The following is a 20,388-nucleotide window of genomic DNA, read 5'->3' as shown; positions in this document are numbered from 1 at the left end:
AAAACACCTTACTGTGTAACACATCAGTCCAGCTGGGGTAAGATCTTATGCCTATGACGGTCATAGCAAACAACTTATTTCATTTTTAAACTACAATAAGGATAGAAAAATGCCTCTGCCGAATAACTGGTTTTCCTTTCATTTGTCCCCTGCACTTAAGAAACTTCTGTGTACAAACAGAACAAAACTAGGAGCCTTTTAGGAAGCAAAGGAGCCTCAACTATACAAAAAATAAAAGGTTTTTTTTGCTTATGTTGTCTGCTAAGTAAAGTACTTTATTTGTTATCTAGCATTACATAAACTGGAATACATCACTTGCACAGAAAAAAAAGTAAAAGTAATGGCTCTGGAAATATAAAATATAGCTAGCATTACGCCAAGCAAACATCTGTAGAGGACATATATGTAGAGATGTATAAATGACTGTATTCGAATGAATTAGGCCCACATAATCTAGGGAGCTAACTCAACGCTGTAAATGGAATATCCTCAAGGCTGTCCTCAACAAATGTACAGACCTGACAATGTGTTGTAGGCAAAACTACTGTTTTTTTAAAGTGTCTTCAACCTCAAATCCTCTAGGAGAGTCACAAACAAATTATACCTTAAATATAAGTATTAAATAAAGGAGTGATTAAGCTACATGACAAGGAGGACCAAGCTACTGTTAAAAGTGGAACAGAAGAGCCACCGCTTTAGTCGCAGATGCTCAGAGTTAAACCAGCTTTAACAGAGAATTAAAGGCAAAGGAACAACGAAGGTTTCCACAAGTTCTATTATTGTATACTGACTTCGCCATTCATGCCCAGAGCATTTCCTTTCACATCAAGAGACCTGCAGAGACCTTAAAAAGAAGCTGGGAACAGTGTCTGACTAAACAGAAATGAGATCAGTGCGTCTATGACTGACAGAAAAAGGTCCAGGCTGTATGTGCTGCATCAGGCATCTCTCACACACCTCTTCCTGCTCTCTCCTCTTCCAGCGTAGCTGAGCGTTAGCTGCAGCCATGGTCTCAATCACAAATGTAGTGGTCATGTAACTGAGAACAGGCAGGAAGAAAAGAGCAAAGTCTGAGACTGGATTCCCAGTGACATAAATACTTAAGTGCAATTTTGTTGATGACAAAAACAAACAACAAGAGCAAAAACCATGTTTCCAAACTGAAACTTAATAAAAGTCTAATAAAAAGTTACACAATGCGAGAGGTTGCATTTATCCACTGAATATTATAAATGCTCAGAATATAGTGACCCTGTTCACTCAAAAACATCCATATTTAGTGCTAATTATATACACTTACACCACCTACCTCATGAAAGCCAAAAAGGAGATGAGCGCCAGGCTTACAACCCATCCAGCAGTGGCAAAGGCTCTGGGCATAGTCAGAGCACCAGTACCCACAATAATGTTGAACATGTACACCAAGCCAACCTGCAAATACACACAGACATAAGACTTGAAATGCAGTGCATGCATTCCGATAAAAGTGACCAAAACACAGCCTCTATGACACCATAGTATTTTACTGTATCAAATCTTAATAGTCTCTGTAATGAGCCATTTCCTGACAAGGATTCGTTTTTTGCTGTAACAAACTGAAAGTAAGTAAATATTAAATAGATTAAAATGAATGTCTTTCAATGACAAAATGGTGTACATGCTGTGAGCTACGTCTTACAAACATCTCTGTTTTTTATATTTATATACACACACAATGCGGTACCCATTAGAAACAAGGATTAAAGATATCTACGCCATTATTTCTTTCACAGGGAAAAATCCACCATTAAGATCCTGCTGATGTCAGTCCCTTTACTATAGCAAAGCCTTTTTTTTTGCAACGTATGCAGCTGCTGGTTTTTGTCATTTGTGAAACAACATGCAGCCCTTAGCACTTCTGCTTTCCTAGTTGATGAATAACTAACTTGAGTAAGTGGTTGAAATCACATGCTTCACCTGATACTTTTGCTCAGACAGGCACGAGATCCAAGTAAACTCAGGCTTTGAAAGTTTGATGAAAATTCTGAACAAATTTAGTGTTCCCTGGCTTCAGGAAAGCCTTTCTATTCCCATATCATTGGTCTCTATTTCATGTCTGGCCTTGTGCTCTGACCCCAAGTGAATAAAAATTCTTCACTTTAAAGCAAACGTGACAAATGACAGCTTCCTCTTCAAAATTTGAATTTAACTTAATAGACCAGTTACATACGCAGATGTTTTGTTAAATGATATTGGCTTCGGATAAAAACTGGTCAAGTAAACCAATCATTTAGTGCTGATGCAGACTTCTTGGGTTCAAAACAGAAATAAGACACAGAATGAAAAATGTACTGTGGCATCATTTCCAGTGAACACCGCTGTTAGAGATTTTTCAGATTTTCTGTGAGTGTTGTGTGCATGGTGTCCAACATTCCATGCTTTATTTTTTAACTACAGTTGTACAAGTCCATTACATAGAGTGCACTTCTTTTCAAACTTTCCAGCATGAATACACTATTTACTATCACTATTAATGGTGTAGAATAGTGTGTAAGCATTCAATTTGGGATGCGCCCAATGCCACCCAATATAATTTAAAAAAATAAAAGAAATAAATGCTTCTCGGATATATTGAGATTATCTAAACTTCAAATTGTTGCTCTTACTCATTTTAGTGCCTCATTGACCGTCAGGATGTAAGTGAAGCGTAAATATATGATGACATTTTCTCCTGTGCTCATTTTTATCGCTGACCAGATGCAAAAGTTTTTACATTTGATATTTCCCTGAAAATCTTTATTTTCTTTACTATCCCCAATGAAAGGATTAATACAGAGGAAATCCATAAAAATGTTGATTACTGATGTATTGTTAGATATAATAACCGTTATAAAATTATTTGTATAAAAGTGCATTTATTTATTTCCTCGATTAGACCATAAAGAACTGATAACTTTTTATTATTATTATTATTATTCTATTCACCATCTCCATGTGTCTTGCCTTAAGGACGTACTACAGGAAACACGATCAGTTTCTGATCCTTTCACAATCAATTCCTGAAACCTTTATTTAAATGAACAATATCTCTTTTTCACTATTTTAAACACTCACAAAAGGGGAGTAAAGCTCTCCAGTCTCTGTAATACCACCAGCCATGTTGTCAAACGGTACAAAACACTTCACACAGGATTCCTGCAGGAAGATTAATAGTAGTTAGTAAACTAGCAAATTTGTAAACATTGTCCACACAGATCAAGTAAATTAGCGTTACGTTAAACAAAAACACTTTCGAAACAAATTAAACGACTCGTTTTAACCGTCCTGTTGAAGACCATCTACTTCCAATACGTTTGATTTAATATACTAGCATTACATATTATATATATAATCAGCATTTAACTTTAACACGAACACTTACCCGGTGTTTCCTGACTGCTGTGTGTACAATTCGGTTAAAAGCAACTGGCTAGTCATGGGTTAGCATTGCAGCTAACAAGGTACAATAATATATCTAGAATATATCGAATAGCCTTCGTGAGATGGGTCCGCACTATCGATTAACAACCGTACAAACCCATGATAGACGAAGACGTAAATAAAAAGTGCTATATAGAGTCGGCCATGTTTCACGCAGCTCTCAGGAGACGTTTAAGAAGCAGCTTAGAGCGTTCAGGCTGGCCGTGACTGCGCATGCGCAAACAATCTAAACACAGGCCGAATGAGTTAACGCGCTATGATAGTAAATGTAATTATGTTACAACATAAAAAATACAGTAGAATTCCCAATACAGACGGGGCGCAAATTAAAAGGAAAAAAATATAGTGGCTCTAACTGCTGGACATTTTGCACTCGGTTTTGAGTGCCATGTGTCAGTTATCCTGATGGGCGTGGTCTATCCCAGGGAAACCACGCCTCATCCACGTGTTACTAGAGCGCGCTTAAACACGGGCATCACATGCAATAGTCTTCACAGGAATTAGATTGCAACACGTATGAAAGATTTTGAAGCCACCTGTGAAACAGCTCTGTTCATCTAAACAAAACTTTTGTTCTCCTTGATATTCTGTTGTTTTGCTGAGTATGTCCATGATGGACTCAGATTTCTCTTCTTAGCTTAGAGGAGTGCAACTGAAGTGTGGTTTTGTTTTTTCTGCACTATTCTACACTAGAGACTGTTTTTTGGGTGTGAAATGCCCTGGTGATCTGCAGATTCTTAAACACTGAACCAGCACATTGGCACGAACAACCATGCAACAGTTCAAATCACAAAGATGACCGGTTTTCCCTATTCTGATGTTTGGTGTGAACAAACACTGTAGTGCTTGACCTGTATCTGCCTTATATTATGGACTGAATTACTGCCAAATGATTGGCTGATTTAGTTTACTGCAGTTGAGCAGGTGTTCCTGATAAAACACACAGCAAGTACATTATAGAATTTTCTAAAGAAAAAGCAAGTGTATTGAAATTGGACAGGAATTCAACAAATAGCATACAAATCACTGCTTCCCTCAAATTGGTCATAATTAAGTACTTTGTAATGATCATTGATTCTAAATGATCTAAAGCTTCTAAGACAAATATGAATGTTAAAATATTACACATGTAATGCAGCAGTGTTACAGAATTTAAAAAAAAAAAAAACCCCAAGTGTTTGTATTCAATTTTGTTGGACTTTAATGCACCTTTTTTCTTTTAGGTTCCAGAAAAAGTTAATATGCACTTTCATCAAATGGATTACGTTCTCATACTGAAACATTTCAAACATCCTAAACTTAATTTCCAAGTCAGACATCACAACAGTCTAATTTCAACATGCACATGCACATCATTTGTTCTACCAACTGAAATGAAACAGTACACTTGTTACCCCATTGGTAGAAAAGAATTTATTTCCAGGTTTCACAGAATTAAAACAGAAAGGTGATGAGAGATAAACGAGTTTGCACCACGGTGTGGAAGAGGAAAAAAAAAAAAAAAAAACCATTACAGTCAGCAGATTTTTTTTTTCCCTAAGTACACAGTACAGGCTCAAATGCATTCCCCTCCTTCCATATTAATTGCTTGTTGGAAATTGTTGTTAAAAAAAATAATGCTCATTAGAACTGGTTGATAAACAACAAACAAAATTCTTTAAACAAAAGAAAATAATTAAAAAAAACTTTTAAAGTCCAAATAAATCTTTGTGCTTATAAAACACAAAATATAATCAAAATAAAGAAAATAAAGAAAAATAAATAAAAAAAAGCACATGTGGACAAAATCATATTGCAGAAGGAATTTGCTGTGCATTGTTTAAGAAATGTATTTGTTATAACAGATCACAGCAGATATTTTTGTCTGATTAGAATTGGTTTGGCTGGCCTGCACACATTAGGATGTACTTCAAATTACTTCAACATTAATTGCTCAACAATAAATCGGTTTATTGATAGAAAACAACGTGCAGAAAATTCTTGATTACTTGGTGTTATCCCCCTCCTCTGAATTCCTATCGAACAAAATTTGCCTCATCATTTCCTTACTTCCTGAGGAAGGAGCAGCTTGCAAAAGAGTAGACAGTGGATGCTCAGTAGATTGTCAATGCTATTATTGAAGAAGCAAATAAATTTGAAAAGGTACTTCAAATCACACATTACTGGCTCAGTGGTGGTCAAATGATTTCATCACAGGAACTTAAATCCAGAAGAAAAGACATTATACAAGCACCACACTGAGTCTTCATTTCATGCATGTTAAACTTTTACTTTACATCGAGTTTGAATAAGACAACGCAAACCTGGAGGACCTCGAAGACACACGAGTGTCTGCAATGTAGCAGAGACATGGCTATTGCTTTTATGGCTATATAAACAGCCTCTGCTTTTTGTACGTTTTTGGTATTAATGCCAAATATGTAGGATTGTGCAGAGATAAGTCAGGTGTGCATCCTATAAGGCCTCAGGTCAAGTCAGCTTAATATGGCAAACGCACTGTGAACAAACTGCAAGTGTTTATGGGCTTTGTCTGGGAAACAGTGCATATGCATCTCACACCTGTGTTTCTCTTATGAAGATGAACAAGAAAATTTTAATTCGGCATTAAGTGCCTAGCCATAGCTACACAAAAAAACATTCCTTCATTAAAAGAGAGACACTCATTTGCTTTTACATTAAACTACAAGTTGAATCACAGTGCACAGAGTGAAATGAACAAATTAGTCTTTTAAGCTTGGAAGAAATTTGCCACTTAATTAGACTAGGCATTTATATCATCTACACCATTGACATGCCTACACATGGCTTTATCAAATGTTCTAACCAGACTAATGTGGTTACATAAAAGCTGTCAGTACAGTCGACTACCAGTTAAGCGCTTTACGCGCTTGCTTGTGAGCCACCATTTAATCTTTATGGCACTGTGAATGTGTCATTATGTGGAGCTCGCCTTTAACCAGGTTGGATATTAATGCAGCCAGCTGGATTGCTGTGTGAAATTATCCGAAATATCCGAAATTCCATATAAGAGAAAGTGCATTAAAACTCCTTAATGGGTTCAGACACAACATTTAATTCATAACATGTGCTTTTAAAAGCATTAGCAGCGCATTCTCTTAATTTACAGGAAGGTCAGGCTGCAGTATGGTTTCTTAATGGAGTAAATCTGGATGTGAACGCGGCTCACAAACTACTGCTGAAGAAGGAAATGGAACATCGATCCGCACTGACCTAACAGAAGATTCACAATAAAGCTACACCTGCTAACACTGTACAGTGAGATGCTCTGAATTAAAAAGAAATTAAAAAAAAAAAAAGAAAAAAAAAAGAAAAAAAAAAAAGAAAAACAATAACTTGACACCTGCACGTTGCACTGATTTTTCCAAGGGTCCAGAGTCATGCAAACCTTTATCATTCCCTTATCTAAGCAAGCATAAGAAAGGAAAAAAAAACAGTGAGCACTAGAGTTACAGTTCCTGAAGGTTGTTCTGGTTACAGCAGAATAAGAGTCAACACGAAACACTCTGCCGGGGAGAATAATGGACCTTAACTGCCAGCTGCAAAGTGGTTACAACGACAACAGCTTGAAAATATGTAAAACAGCCTGAAAGCGAGACAATATGCACTGTACTTACTGGTAATAATCACGTATTTTAAAAAGGTGCTAGTACTTATCTCCCTATTGGTATAAATATCTCGTGCCTTACCTCTAGCCAACAATCCCTGTGGTTAAAAGTCATTTTAGTATTGATGTGGTCAACCAATACATTTTAGGGTATTGTAGTTTTCTTATGAATGCATTACAGAAATACCACCCGGGCAACAGGTTGCCTTAAGCTTGCCTAACAAGTGTGCCGGTCTACTGAATGCGCTTGTGTGCTATAGGCGTCTAGTCGAGGTGCCAGGGCTTAGACTAGACTGTACTTTTGGTGGGTGCATTGGTGCCACCCAGCCTCCCCCCTCCCGATAGTGCTCTCTTGCAGCAGAAGAGAGCAGTGGAGTTATCAGGTGGCAAGCCCTGCCTACGAGTTCCCTCCCTCCCTCTATCCCAGCCTAGATCCCTTTTTGCTTCCATTTTTATTTAAAATTCCTACTCAGAGCGCGGGACGCTAAACCGCAGCGTTTGATGCAGAGGTTGGCTTCCCCTAACCCCCTCCCACCCTTCCCACCCTCCCTCACACAGACACAGGGTGCAGGGATGATCGTCGTGCCAGCCTCCCCCCTCCAGTAGCAGGGCAATACACACACATGGATGAGTTCCCCCATTGACCCTCCCGGAGAATCAACCTGGAGAAAGGAGAAAAGTGTTGGCATTGTAAATTTTACAATTACTAGCTCAGGATTTTCCAATAAAGCACAATGACAGAAATATAAAGCTCCATCAGCAATTTATATTCAGGATCTCTTAAGCAGAAAGTCTATAATTTTAAATAAAACATGGATAAAAAGTGTGTCAACTCCAAACATACACACTTAATCCATGATATATATTATGATCACTGCATGAACTACTCAAAAATCCAAAAACAGATACACAGTTATTGTTTTTCAAATCTATTTGAATGCCTGCTTTTGGTCCAAAAGAAATTTCAAACTCAACCCAACCCACTGAATAGTGCAAATGGTGTCAGGTACAGATGTCTGAAAATGAGTCAATAGCTAGACACTTAAACAGCATCTCTTTCTGGAAATAGGGTTATGCATTATTGAACAATGCTATTTAGCTACATTTAAAAATGGCTGAGGTAAAGATCAACAAGGAGCTGGTACCTAACAGGCGTGTCCTGTGTCAGTGAGGAGGGGCATCTAAACGCCATAGCAGGCCGATAGCCGCTCCTTCAGCTGTGGGGGGAACTGCTCACAGAACTGCTGCCAGTTCTCCTCGCCAACCTGGTCTTTAAAGCCATGCAAGATCTGGAACAGGTCACATTTTAAATGCAATGACTCCTTAAGCTTTACTAAGCAGAAAAATATCCTAAAAAACTTTTTTTTTTTTTTTTAAATGGTTACCTTGTAGAACATGTCTCGCAGGTCATCTTTGGGGTTCACCCAAGATGCCACAGCATCACAGAAGAAAATGAAGTCCTGTATGAAGAAAAATTAATAAATAAACTGGGTTAACATTTTAGATAAAAAAAAATCCATTCATTTGTGATTAACAAACTGATTGCCATTCAAGTTACTGAATTTTTCCACATGGTCTATAGACATTACAATAAGAGCAGGGCTGTTCTGCTGAGGCATGTAGAGCATTTAGGATTCACGAACAGAGGAAATATCCGAGCAAGAGACAAACATTTTTTTTCTTAAACTGAATTGAAAATGAGCAGTTTAATTACCTGCACCACACCTCCAGGATTTACCCCAATCATTAAACAGATGCCTCTGAAAGCTGAATCTTTCTCTTCATTGTCCCTGATGTTTCTGAGTGACTGGCACCTGAATTACAGAAAAATTCAAAACTTAAGAATTCAACTGGGGAAAAACTGCACTATAATAAATCACGAGTGAGGGTTGATGTATTTTGTGGGTGGGCAGGTATTCAAAAGTCTCACCAAGGACGTATGAACTGAGGCAGCATGGGTGCCACCTCCTGAGGACAAACGTATCCCAGTCGACCAATCGTAATGGCTGTTTCATGACAGAAAGCAAAGTGTTAAAGTGTGAAATTCCATAGCTCTGATGTTGTTCAGTGTCTGTTTTGCGGTTCATCATCAAATTTAGTGTGGCACACAAGTACAGAAGTCCCACTGTAACGGTCATACCCGTGTTTTCCAGAAGAGTCTTGGGAGTATTGGGTCTATTTATAATCTCTACCAGGTTGTTAAGCACCAGCCCCACATATGGCTCCATCTCTGCACCTGAGACCACAAGAGAAAACCGCTCTGAGACAACATACAGGGGAAATAAAAGAGCATCCAACCAGTACTGAATATCACTAAGCACTGGGGTAAACTATTTCAGATAAAGTAAAGCAGTCCGTTTTCACATAAAACGATCAGCTTCCTTCCTATCTCACCTGTACAATCACCTCCCTGCTTCCTGTCACCTGAGCCTGTAGAGACACCAAACACTGTCACTAGCCTGCCTGCAGCCTAGCATGCAAAAACGAATGCACACACATACACAAAGATACCCAGCAGTACGACTAAAACAAGAGTAAACAGGACTAAGAATACACACAAACAAGCTGTCTTAGCATCTCTCTCAAGCTAATGGTAAATTTATCGTTCATATGAAATACACTCGCTGGCCACATTAATAGGAACACATGCACACCTATTTTAAGTCATTCATACCAATCATGTGCCAGATTTGCAATGCATGGAAACATACAAGGTACAGGTCAGGAGCATCTAATAGAGTTGCATCAGAATGGAGGAAAGTGTATGATTAGAATTGACTGGATAATTAATTGAACACAAGGCTACTGGTGTTCCTATTGAAGAGGCAGGTTAGTGTACATTTGTACTTTTACAACTTACTCTCCACCTAATACATATGTAATGTGTGTGATTACCATAGACAACAACTAACTATTCTGTAGAAAAGAATCGAAAATCGTACTTTTTTGTGTGAGCCTTCAGGAGATTTAGTCAAAGGTGTGGAGGAAATAATTAGAAAAATACAGAAAGATTAATACAGAAACTCTTTCACTGGCTGTGTTGCATTTGTGGATATAAATCTAAAGAAACCACAAGTATCTAAAATTGCTTTAAATAGGAATATTTCAATGTAGAAGGAATGTAGCTTTCTCCAATACCCATTTTATCAAGACTTAACAGGTTTAAATTTACATTGGATATAACCAAGCTTTAGGTAGATGCGATTTGTATTCTTGCCCAAGGGAACTTAATTTTGTTTGATTGTAACCACACATATTACAGACATGCAGCGGATGGAGGGAGTTTTCTTTTCCCAGACATTGAAACTCACCCATCTGTATGGAGATCTCACCGATGGCCCAGGTGGCATTATTACACACAGAAATGAACTCTGGGTTCAGGTTTAGCCCCAAAATAGGCATGAACTCGGCTGCAGAACACACACACACAACAATAGATCATACTCCATTATCAACACCTCTTACACACTGCACAGGAATCTCACATGAACACTGCTACAATGCTTTATAACATTAGCCAAAAAAAACAAAAAACAAAAGCCAAAGCAGGACTCACAAATGCAGGGTTTGACATGAAGGAAGCAGGCCTTGGTCAGATCTCCCAAGAGAGCAAATGAGCTCTGCCTTACCTCTGGCATAGTGTCCTACACAGAAAACATTTTAGCCTTCCAAACATACATGTATATATATTTATTTAGTCATGCACAAGGTTTTGCCTCTCTATGTTGTACCTGCATGCACTGGAAGAGGAGAGTCATAATGTTGCTGCGAGCCACCAGTCTCTCAACATGACCTCCAAGGCCCTCGGCCAAGCCACTCAGGAGATCCAGAGCCACAATCATGAAGTCCTTATCAGGAGCCTCATACTGCTCTGGGTGCTGGTTATACATCTATAAGGACAAAAGAGAGATCAGGGAATGTACCCAGAAAATACAGCTTATGCAAGGAGAATAAATAAAACTAATTGCAGTAACCAAATCCAAAATAAAATAAAAAAAAGAATAACTGATTCTTCATTAAACATTTGTAACACATTTGTTTTAGTTCTTTGATGACTGGTAGGAGTTAACACATAAAATAATGTCCTACACCTGAATTAGTGCATCCCAAATAGTAGCAGGTTGAAACAATTATCCCAAAAGGTACACGGATGGTATAATAGTTAAAGTTTAAATCAATAATCAGAATGGGGAAATGTGTAATCTCTATAACTTGTTCCTGGTTGTTGGTGCCAGATGGGCTGAAGAGTACCGAACTCCTGGGAGCAGTCTTTAGTGTTTACACAGAATAAAAATAAAATAATAAATCCATCCTGTGTGCAGAGGGACTGCATGATTTAATGCACTGTGTCGTTCCTGCATAATTGGCTGACTATCAAGTCAAGAAGCTTTTATTGTCATTTCAACCATACATACAACCTTTCTCCAGGGCCATGGTGCTACACAGAACAAATAGAGAGCTAAGGACTTAGTAAGTTAGTCCTAGCACCAAAGGTTCTGTGCAAGCTGATGCAAACAGTTCAGGACAAAAACAAAACAAAACAAAAAAACAAGACGACATTACACAAAAACAGCACTGACCAGTGTAAATACTGTATGTCCAATCAATATTGTGTGCAGAAATACTGGAATGAACATTACTAGTAGTAAGATAACTGCATAAATGAGCTGCACCATACAGAGTGATTGTAAACATGAACACTAATCAGGCAGCATGCATGTGTGAGTTTTAGCCATGTATATGCATTCACCATTGCCTGAGCGAGGGTTTTCTGTACCAGAGTGACACAGCGCTGATACACTGGTTCACAGTAGGGCAGGAAGCCACTCTGCAGAGCTGTGGCCACTGATGATAGACACTAGAGAATAAGAGGGATAAATCAACAGAAATACACCCAATAGGCAATACAGGAAACTGTATTTAACAGCATTTAATTAATCCTATAATGACTTCATTACTTCCTCACCTCCAGCAAAGGGAACAGATCCTTGTCCTCGTCTTTCAGCTCATTCCATTTCTGGATGAGAGGAGGCATCAGCTTCTGGATATATTCCTGTGAGAATGAGTAAATATAGCAAGACTAAGCAAAAGGGGATTTCAACTTATTATTAATTTAGATATATACATACAAAGCCTTTTTATTTTTTTCCTAAATCAGTCCTTATTTCAGTAGGGAAAACTCACAGGCTGATTGAGATGATGGCCCACAGAGTCAGCCAGTGTCCCAATGGCATCATAGAGAATAAGCAGGTTCTTGTGCTGGTATTTTCCAAAAGCAAAGACCAGTGTGTCCAGAATAAAGCCAAGATAGGGAACAAGCTCTGTGCATGCCTCCTCCTCCAGAGTCGCAAACGCACTGCAAGAAAAGAAACCATGAGTGTGAAGTTGGGCTTCTGTAATGTAGCTTTTGTCGCAGGCTCATGATTGACCTTTCTGGTAGAGGGTCACTGTTGAGTTATAGGTTTACATATAAATAGAACATTTTACCATCCAGGTAAACCACTAGGAAGCACACATAGAATTTAATTTCTTAAGCACTATTTCTGTATGTGCTTTTGAATTTCTTTCTGATTTTCTTTAAGTAACTAGGTCAAAACTTTTTTTTTGGTTGCTCTGTGAATGCAGCATGAAGCATACTTAAACAAAGCTGTATGTTTGACTCGCTACATGAAGTTAGGTCAATCGATGGTCAAATGACTTTCAGACAGCACTAGTTTGAGATTGGTCAGGTAATACAAAAAAGTGATCTTTTTCAATAACTAAGAATCAAAACTTACATATGTGTATATACCCATAGAAAAAGAAATGGTTCTTTGTTATAGATTAAACATTTAGTCATGACCACATGTCACTGTACATGATATAACCTTTCCTATCAATCCTAGTAGCCCTTCATCAGATGCTCAGTCATAAATAAAACCTTTGCTGACAACGTTATTGTTGCCATTTTACACACACATACCTGCAAGCAGCCTCCTGCACCCTCTTATTGCCATCAAGAATACGTTTGAGTAGCTCAGTCATGAGTGGTTTGAGGTAGGAGTCAGGCGGCTGGCTCACCACCCAGTGAGCGTAGCGACTCAGCGTCCAGCAGGCGATGGAGCGCACCAGAGCTTTCTTATCACAGAGACACTGAATTAAGTGAGGAATCAACTCTGGCAGGTAGGGAACCATTCCCTGCACACACCCTATATGAAGAAGAGCAAGAACACCGGAACAAAAGAGTGAGCAGTTTTACTTCTTCAGTCACAAACATAAAAAATGTGCTACAGTTTGAGAATCAGATTGAAAAGGTCACATTATTAAAAAAAAAAGGGAAAAAAATTAAAATACCCTCAGCAATGGCACCCAGAACCAGGATGCCAGACTCCTTGATCACCCAATCAGGATGAAACAGCAAGTCCTTCAGCAGAGGGAGCAGGTGGGGTAGCAACTCATCCCGGAACACATTCGCCAACACGTCCAGCGCCGCAGCTGAGCATTTACCTAAAAATGGAAGGAAGATGCTCTTTAAAGAAGTCCAAACAGATTTAAAATGTGTTAAGCCTTACAATTTATTTTAGCTTTAGGCATTTATTATGGATGGATTGGCATCTCTGGCAGCAGTGGATCAGACAGTATGAATACTTGAACATCACAGACAGTCAAAGTTTAAAAGTGTCATCACCTCCACTGAAACCAGCAAGGCCCTCGCCATCTTATAAATATTTAATCATAATGTTTTGTCACTACACACTTACTACCAGTACATAACCAACTTGAAAACAGATGCACGAAACAGAACATAACCAGCCATAAGCCCTTACGTAGATTCCAATCAGACAGCGTGTCATCATCGTCATCATCGTCTTCATCAATGTCCTCCCCCTCCTCTCCTTCACCTCCTTCGTGCTGTAGAGTGACTGTGCGAGACTTGTGGAAACGTGGTTTAATGTCTTGCTCACTGTCCGGAATAGCCTCGTCCTCCTCCACATCACCCTACAGTCAAACAAACAGTAGATGAATCTCCTCAAATAAACACAATGGCTGTGCAGTTGTTAATCTTAGTACGCTCTGATTAGTCCGAGACAAACATTGTCATGGGAATATAATGGGTCTATGGGTTGAAATGATTTATTCCAATGTGTAACTGAAAACCAAGTTCTAATTTGAACAGCATGACCATTTTTTCACACAACTGCTTGTGATGCATGACAAATGAGTTAAGAGAAAATCACACCTTCCACCCACACAGCAAGCTCACATTAGCAGTAATACTCTACAGTCTGCTTAACATTACAGATACGCTTCCATTCCCACAAATCTGTACATCAAACACAGTGAACGGCAGACTTAAGACCTTTGGGTCAGACAGTATGAATACATGAAACATCATAGACGAGTCTCAAGATTGTAGATGTCGTCATTCCCAACGCCACACACCAGACAAAAGCGGATAAAAGCAAACGTGTGCTCACCTTCAGCAGGATTATGTCGATTTCAGAGTACTTCATTCCATTTACCAGTATAGGAATCAGTCTAAAGGGAAGTAGATTTAAGACATATGGATGTATTGTGTTAAAAGCTGCCGAAATTAACTTTCATTCGTTCTTCATTTCATAACATACATTTGTGGAAAAGTTTGGGTTTTCTACCTTATCTCGAGGAGTTTTACTTGACACTGTTGCCTGTGACTATCATAACGGATCAAAATCAATAAATGCATTTTTATAAATATCCTTTGTAAATACTGTTTCCCCCCCAAAATGTGGGCCAAGCATTTCTACTGGGTTAATTTTAGTCAGTTTTAGTCACTGAGAGGTCAAGAAGTGCACATTACAGCCAAACTATAAATGAAGTGTCAGCAGCATTTAGCCACAAAGAGGCTACATGACCAAGAGGAAAACAAGGCATAATCAGAAACAAATTAGTCTTGCAAGCTCCTTGAAAGCCAGGCTGGCTAATTTCTAAAAACATATTTAGAGCTTATAATGTATTTAACTGATGACTCACTGAACCAGATGTCCAGACAGAACTTCTTTACAGATGGGTTGCTCAGCTAGCGTGAGCCAAAACTCACAAGCCTCCAGAGCCACGTTCTCATCCGGGTCCTGTGTGCGCTGTAGCATGTACTGAAAATGCAAAAAAAAAAATATAGATATATATAGATAAATAAAAAAATAAAAAAATCAATAAATAATTTAATACTTATAATTAAATAAACACACAATATATTTTAATGCTACTTTGAGAAGAGATGGCTTACCTGAACAATGCTGTGCATGTGTGGGATAAGGCGGTCAATTCGGACCTCAAGCAGCATGACCAGTGCTCGACAAACATTCTTTCTGACCTCAGAGTCTTCATCTGCAGCCAGCGCAAATAGACTCTATCGAACCACAGTAAGACAAGTCAGATGTTAAAAATGCCAATGGGACAAATGACCATTTATAGCAAACATACTAAATCAATCATGAGTTACCTCGATAAAGGGGTCAATATTGTCCATCAGAGCTTGAGCTCGACCAATGATAAACTGGTTCACACAAGCAATAGCATGAGATCTGAAGATACAGAAAATGATCTGTTACAAAAGCTTTATCTGTGCAATAGGCACTCCACAGCTCAAGCAAGATAAAAAAGTTGTGGTTCATCTCGTGACATACCTAATCTTAGGGCTACAGTGCTTGAAGAACTGCAGGAACTTAGGGATCATGATGTTTAGAGGCCGGTTCAATGCATCACTGTCCAGCAGCTCAGAGGAGTCTTCACATATCTTCTGCAGGGCACCAAATGATCCCTGAGCATAAAGGAAAGAGAACACAGATGCAACCCCATGTTAAAGCATGTTTTATAATAAAATGTTTCAGAAATTAAATACTGATCACCAGTAACACCAACTACAGTTAACATTTGTTGTTATACGGTTTACTCTTTGTTTAATGCTTGATAAAAAAAAAAAACATTGTAAACACTTTAGTGCAATCCATTTCTTAATACCAGAAACAAGCTTCCGTGACTTTATTTCAAAGGAATACTCATCCAGACTTGCTCTATTTATCCGATGGGATTCGGCTCCCACCCTTCTCCATTTTCATGGATTGTAATGTGCCACCATTTGACTGTTTCTGCCCACCTGCTTGCTCTGATTAGCTGCTGGCAGCCTGAGATAGAGGTATTAAATATATGAAGTGCCTCCTTCTCAGGTATTACAAAAGCCACAATTAAAATGACACCCGACAAGCTAAATCTCAGTCAGGGGCACATGGCCAGAGCAGCTTCACAAATCTCCCCTCACTATCTCCTGAATCGTACATGGGAAGAAAAAAAAAACCCACAACACTTGAATGTGAAATCTAATGTATTGTGAATGAGAAGACAAGCAAAAACCTCGCATGTGTTGTAATCTTCTGAGTTGAGCAGGTTGCAGAGCTGAGGCAGCAGCTCGGGCCATGTCTGCAGCTCACCTTTAGAGGCGATGGTTGTGATCAGGATACCTGCGTGGGTGACACCGTTAGATTCCTTTATCAGCATCGCACCATTTTATGAGCATGGGTTACTCAGCAAATATCAGAGTCCTTTTGGCCACATAAAATATTAAGTAGCAGATTGTGTATCCCTTTAGCAGTTAGGAAGCAATTCAATACCAAATCTATATCAAGACCCTATTTGGTATATACTGGTTCAGACATGGAGAGGTTACTTTAGTAGTACTGAGAAATAAAGACTCCAGTAGATAGAACATATACAGAACTGCATATTTTTTTTTTGCACAGAAGACATACCGATTGTAGCACGAATGAGGGGAGAAGGGTCCCCAATGTTGCTCAGACATTCCTGTTTGATGAAGTCTGCCACTGCTGGTGGAAAGTTCTGGTAGTGGGCCTTTACGTTGTTCTTCAGAATCAGACCGCTGAGTGACCGTGTCGGCTCATCTGTGAGGGATAAGAAATACACAGGTTAACCATAAAGTGGCTCCAACTAGGAGGAGGGAAGATGCAAGACAAACAATAGGGGTAACCAGGTTAATTAATAGAGGAGAGGAATTAAAAAGAAGGGATAAAAAAGTGGCAAATCAAGAGACAAGCTGAACAGAAGGGGGAGGGTGTTGGACCGCAGATTAGATCAAAACTTACCCTCAGATTTTAGTCGAGTCAAGACGAAGATGAGATAGTTGTTGAAGTCTGGAAACTGGTTCAGCTGCTCTAGTTTCTAAGGACATGGTTAAAGAAATTCACCAAGCACAGTAAATCTGCCCTTCCACCAATGCATCAGCTGTACCAGCACAACCGATCACAAAAAGCCATTATTAAAAAAAGTTACATTTTAAAACAGCCACCACACTAAAATGCCAAATCAGGGTGTAAACTCAGACCCTGTCTGCAGCCAGGACTAAAGAAACGCAAAAGATATGGGGAGGATGTTAAAATTTAAAGACATACCAAGTGTCATACCAAGACAAAATATGCACAAAATTTATATCTGGTTTTACTGTGCAATTAAATTAGTTACAAAAAAAAAAACCCACACACACACCACATGTGTAGAAGTTGTAGTCAAGATGCAATTCCCTTAAACCTTCTTATTTAAAACAAATTTAAAATAGATAATGAATCACCTAACTCTAACCAAACCACATCTGAAAAGCTTGCAAAATCAAGACTTTGGCATGAAAGGTTGTTGGCTATATTATCTTATATTAGCACAGTGAATGATTCTCAACAGAGCAATTCTGCAATCCTTGAGCCAGTTGCAAACTAGAAAAAAAAAATCCTCCTCCAAAACTGTCTTGTATTGCAAAAACAACTGGTTCCTGGTAACACTCCCTGGAAAGATCCAGTTTATGATAAGAGGAGGTCTTCTGCCCATTACCACAACATGCATGCTCCCTGAGAGAGGATGATTAAGCCATTTCCACCAGGGGCTTAAATACACACAATGAAGCACATCCCACCTATGATCTCTATAATAAGTAAGCATGAGTGTCCACTATTCATCCATTAACATTATCCAAGTCTATGTTCAGTAGAGATTTAATTTTCTCCCAGTATATTTAACTGTGAGGAAACTACATGTTGTGCCAGCAGGTAACAGGCTTGAAAAAGGGTAGCTTGTGATACAGTTACGGTATCAAGGTACATTACACCTAAGCACTGGATTTAAACATATACTCCAATAAACCTTTTTATCTTGTAAAACTCACCTGGTAGTAGGATTTGCCCCTTACCTCTAGTTATTGAACCTAACTGCCTGTCAGACAACCACAAATGTAAGCTAACATCCCAGACATTACACCTGCTCGTTCTGGACTGCTTATTTATTCAATCTCTGGTACTTCATTTGCATAGTTTGTGAAAAAAATGCACCCAAGCATTCAACAAGGTCAAGCTTCAGACAAGAAAAGACTATCCAATGAGTAGGATACTTGCTGCACAGCTCTCTGTGTGGCTGTGTTTGGGGACTGAGAGTCTTTCAGGAGCTGAAGGACCTGCTGGAGTCCTTGTTCATCTGGCTGCCACTCCATCCTACACACACACACACACACACACAATTTACCACTTTCTCAACCATCAAACATTCTGTAAACCAAAGGAGTTCAGTGCATTCCCTGCTCACGACACACCCAATTCATTTACATTACATTTCCACCCGAGTTACAGGAGTGGAGGTGAGGATTTGTTTGGCTCAGGCACCCAGGAGTAGCAGCTGGTGCTGCGATTCGAACCAATAACCATCGGATCAGTGGTTTGCATCTTTAACCACTTAGCCACCGCTTGATAATTCAACGAATAAGTTAATAAATAGTCGGTCCTGAGTTGATAAAGTGATGTTTAGAGTAAAGAAAAATAAAATGTACAAGATCTATGACCTGAAGTCGCAGATAAAATCCACACAGGCGTCGGCAATAAAAATAACTTTAATTACACCGCGAACCTAAACAAATTAACAGTGATCTCACTGTGTATGCTAACAAGTTGCTAACATGACCGAAGTTAATCAGGATAAAGGCCTGGAGACGGCCGGTAATGGAGGCTGAACAAACACACAGCTCTTAGCGGCTGATGTGGTCAGTGTACAGCCGGATGCTCTTGATTTATTCACCGCTGGAGGATTTGGGGATAAACTCAACGCCCCAGGATGACTTTAATCCCTGAATAACAGCGTGCCGCCTATGTAGCTAATGCCGGTTGTTAGCATTAGCATCGTTTCATGTCCGAACTCTAACACCAAAGATTGTGTTAGCGGACCAATTAACGGCCGATTATTGATCACTTGACATAAATAATGCTTTTTTCAAATTATCCTTAATACTAAACTCCTAAAGAGCAGCTAGTTAGTAACTAATAAGTCTCAGCAAGTCATCTGAGGTCAGACAGAGTTTCTTGAGGACCGGCCGGTTAAACGGTGTTGCACATTTCTGTTGATTGATTACTTCACGTTAATTACACACTCAGCTCGTTATTACACGATATTAACCGCTGTGTAATTAATATAGCGTAGCGTAGCACCTCAGGTTAGCTTGTTAGCTCGCACAGCGGCCTCGCAGTGCACCATGTGGAAGGAGCTCGGCTGCGCCAGGAACACTAGGCCAACTTACTAAAGGCAAAATGTTGTGCAAGTGCCTTTAAAATGTGTCGCTAGGTTCACTCAGACAACCTAAAGCGTCGAATAAACATTTAATTTTCACAAACAAACACTGTGGGGTTACAGAATCAAGTCCAGACGAGACGCGGTAAATCCTACGGCGCTGTTAGCTTCAGTGCTAACCGTCTTCGGTTACAAATCGCTGGACGGAATAAGGCTTTACACGACGACGCTTCGGCTCGCTACTTTGTTACGTCTTTATCGACTGTTGAATTAAACGGGTCTATTGTTTTCACGTAGGGTTATTTACATTTACTTACAGACACTGTGTGCGGAGGCCTGTTGAGCTGAAACAGATGCATGCAACAGTGTGAGAGCGAATGAAGCCGCGCTCACAAAGCCCCTAAGCCGGAAGCGCTTCTAACCTTCTAATGGTTGCGTTGTTTAATTTTCCAACCCGTATTCAGACAAATCCCGCCTTATACGCTCCGATTGGCTAACACTTCACATTGAGAAGCATTACGGGGAGCGCGTCAGCTAAATTAAAAACCAATCACAGTTCGTGAATTGGATTCGGTCGCAAACGGGTAGGCTTAAAAACGCCACGGGTGGGTCCTGGACGGTGTTGCCAGATCTGAAGTTTTATCCCGCCGAATTGGGTTTTGATTAAGTCTTCGAGTAGTTGAAGTTTTACAAATAAAAAGCTGTAGTATATATATGGAATATATGAAAATAACACA

General features: G+C 39.3%; 2 protein-coding genes and 2 non-coding genes across 8 annotated transcripts in view; all 4 read right to left on the bottom strand.

Moving 5' to 3' along the window:
- The window catches only part of tmem104 (transmembrane protein 104), a 41,462-nt gene extending 37,607 nt beyond the window's left edge, over positions 1-3,855 (bottom strand). Inside the window, exons 1-4 of one of the 2 annotated variants that reach the window (XM_027141517.2) lie at positions 3,401-3,855; positions 3,094-3,174; positions 1,310-1,431; positions 958-1,039 (exon numbers count right to left, since the gene is read on the bottom strand). In XM_027141517.2, the coding sequence (XP_026997318.1) occupies positions 958-1,039; positions 1,310-1,431; positions 3,094-3,138 (249 nt within the window). In that variant the 5' untranslated portion in view covers positions 3,139-3,174; positions 3,401-3,855. The remainder of the gene's footprint in view (positions 1-957; positions 1,040-1,309; positions 1,432-3,093; positions 3,175-3,400) is intronic. The other variant, XM_027141515.2, reaches the window with a different exon arrangement.
- Positions 3,856-4,852: 997 nt separating this feature from the next.
- Positions 4,853-20,120, bottom strand: tnpo2a (transportin 2a). Of its 4 annotated transcripts, none has more exons than XM_027141408.2 (26): positions 19,969-20,120; positions 18,489-18,588; positions 17,200-17,275; positions 16,849-16,998; positions 16,454-16,560; positions 15,730-15,863; positions 15,546-15,627; positions 15,330-15,452; positions 15,077-15,195; positions 14,542-14,602; positions 13,891-14,062; positions 13,418-13,570; positions 13,047-13,272; positions 12,269-12,440; positions 12,051-12,137; positions 11,835-11,942; positions 10,816-10,974; positions 10,641-10,728; positions 10,396-10,494; positions 9,479-9,514; positions 9,225-9,320; positions 9,015-9,090; positions 8,799-8,898; positions 8,470-8,544; positions 8,230-8,373; positions 4,853-7,746 (listed from the first exon to the last, which is right to left on the bottom strand). In XM_027141408.2, exons 2-25 carry the CDS (start codon positions 18,585-18,587, stop codon positions 8,266-8,268), a joined length of 2,706 nt encoding a protein of 901 aa, XP_026997209.1. In that variant the 5' UTR covers position 18,588; positions 19,969-20,120; the 3' UTR covers positions 4,853-7,746; positions 8,230-8,265. The 4 variants fall into 4 exon arrangements, 3 of the variants coding, with proteins under 3 accessions (XP_026997209.1, XP_026997210.1, XP_026997211.1); XM_027141409.2 differs by lacking the exon at positions 19,969-20,120 and adding an exon at positions 19,573-19,861; XM_027141410.2 differs by lacking the exon at positions 9,479-9,514.
- Positions 13,690-13,757, bottom strand: LOC113639715. The gene has a single exon (XR_003439873.1). It is a non-coding gene; the product is annotated as a small nucleolar RNA SNORD41 (small nucleolar RNA).
- LOC113639716 lies at positions 14,426-14,496 on the bottom strand. Its single transcript, XR_003439874.2, has one exon. It is a non-coding gene; the product is annotated as a small nucleolar RNA SNORD41 (small nucleolar RNA).
- Positions 20,121-20,388: the final 268 nt, after the last annotated feature.

The sequence above is a fragment of the Tachysurus fulvidraco genome, chromosome 15, assembly GCF_022655615.1.
Source record: "Tachysurus fulvidraco isolate hzauxx_2018 chromosome 15, HZAU_PFXX_2.0, whole genome shotgun sequence".
Taxonomy (NCBI): Eukaryota; Metazoa; Chordata; class Actinopteri; order Siluriformes; family Bagridae; genus Tachysurus; species Tachysurus fulvidraco.
This window is presented reverse-complemented; position numbering and strand designations above follow the sequence as displayed.

Bases quoted from the DNA above. Each gene is read 5' to 3' on its own strand.
- tnpo2a (XM_027141408.2), bottom strand. From the start codon at position 18,587: ATGGAGTGGCAGCCAGATGAACAAGGACTCCAGCAGGTCCTTCAGCTC. The intron at 12,441-13,046 runs GTATGTGTGTGT...CTTTTCTTGCAG, and splicing joins GTGCAGGAGGCTGCTTGCAG to TGCGTTTGCGACTCTGGAGG. The intron at 8,545-8,798 runs GTAATTAAACTG...TTCTTCATACAG, and splicing joins ATCCTGGAGGTGTGGTGCAG to GACTTCATTTTCTTCTGTGA.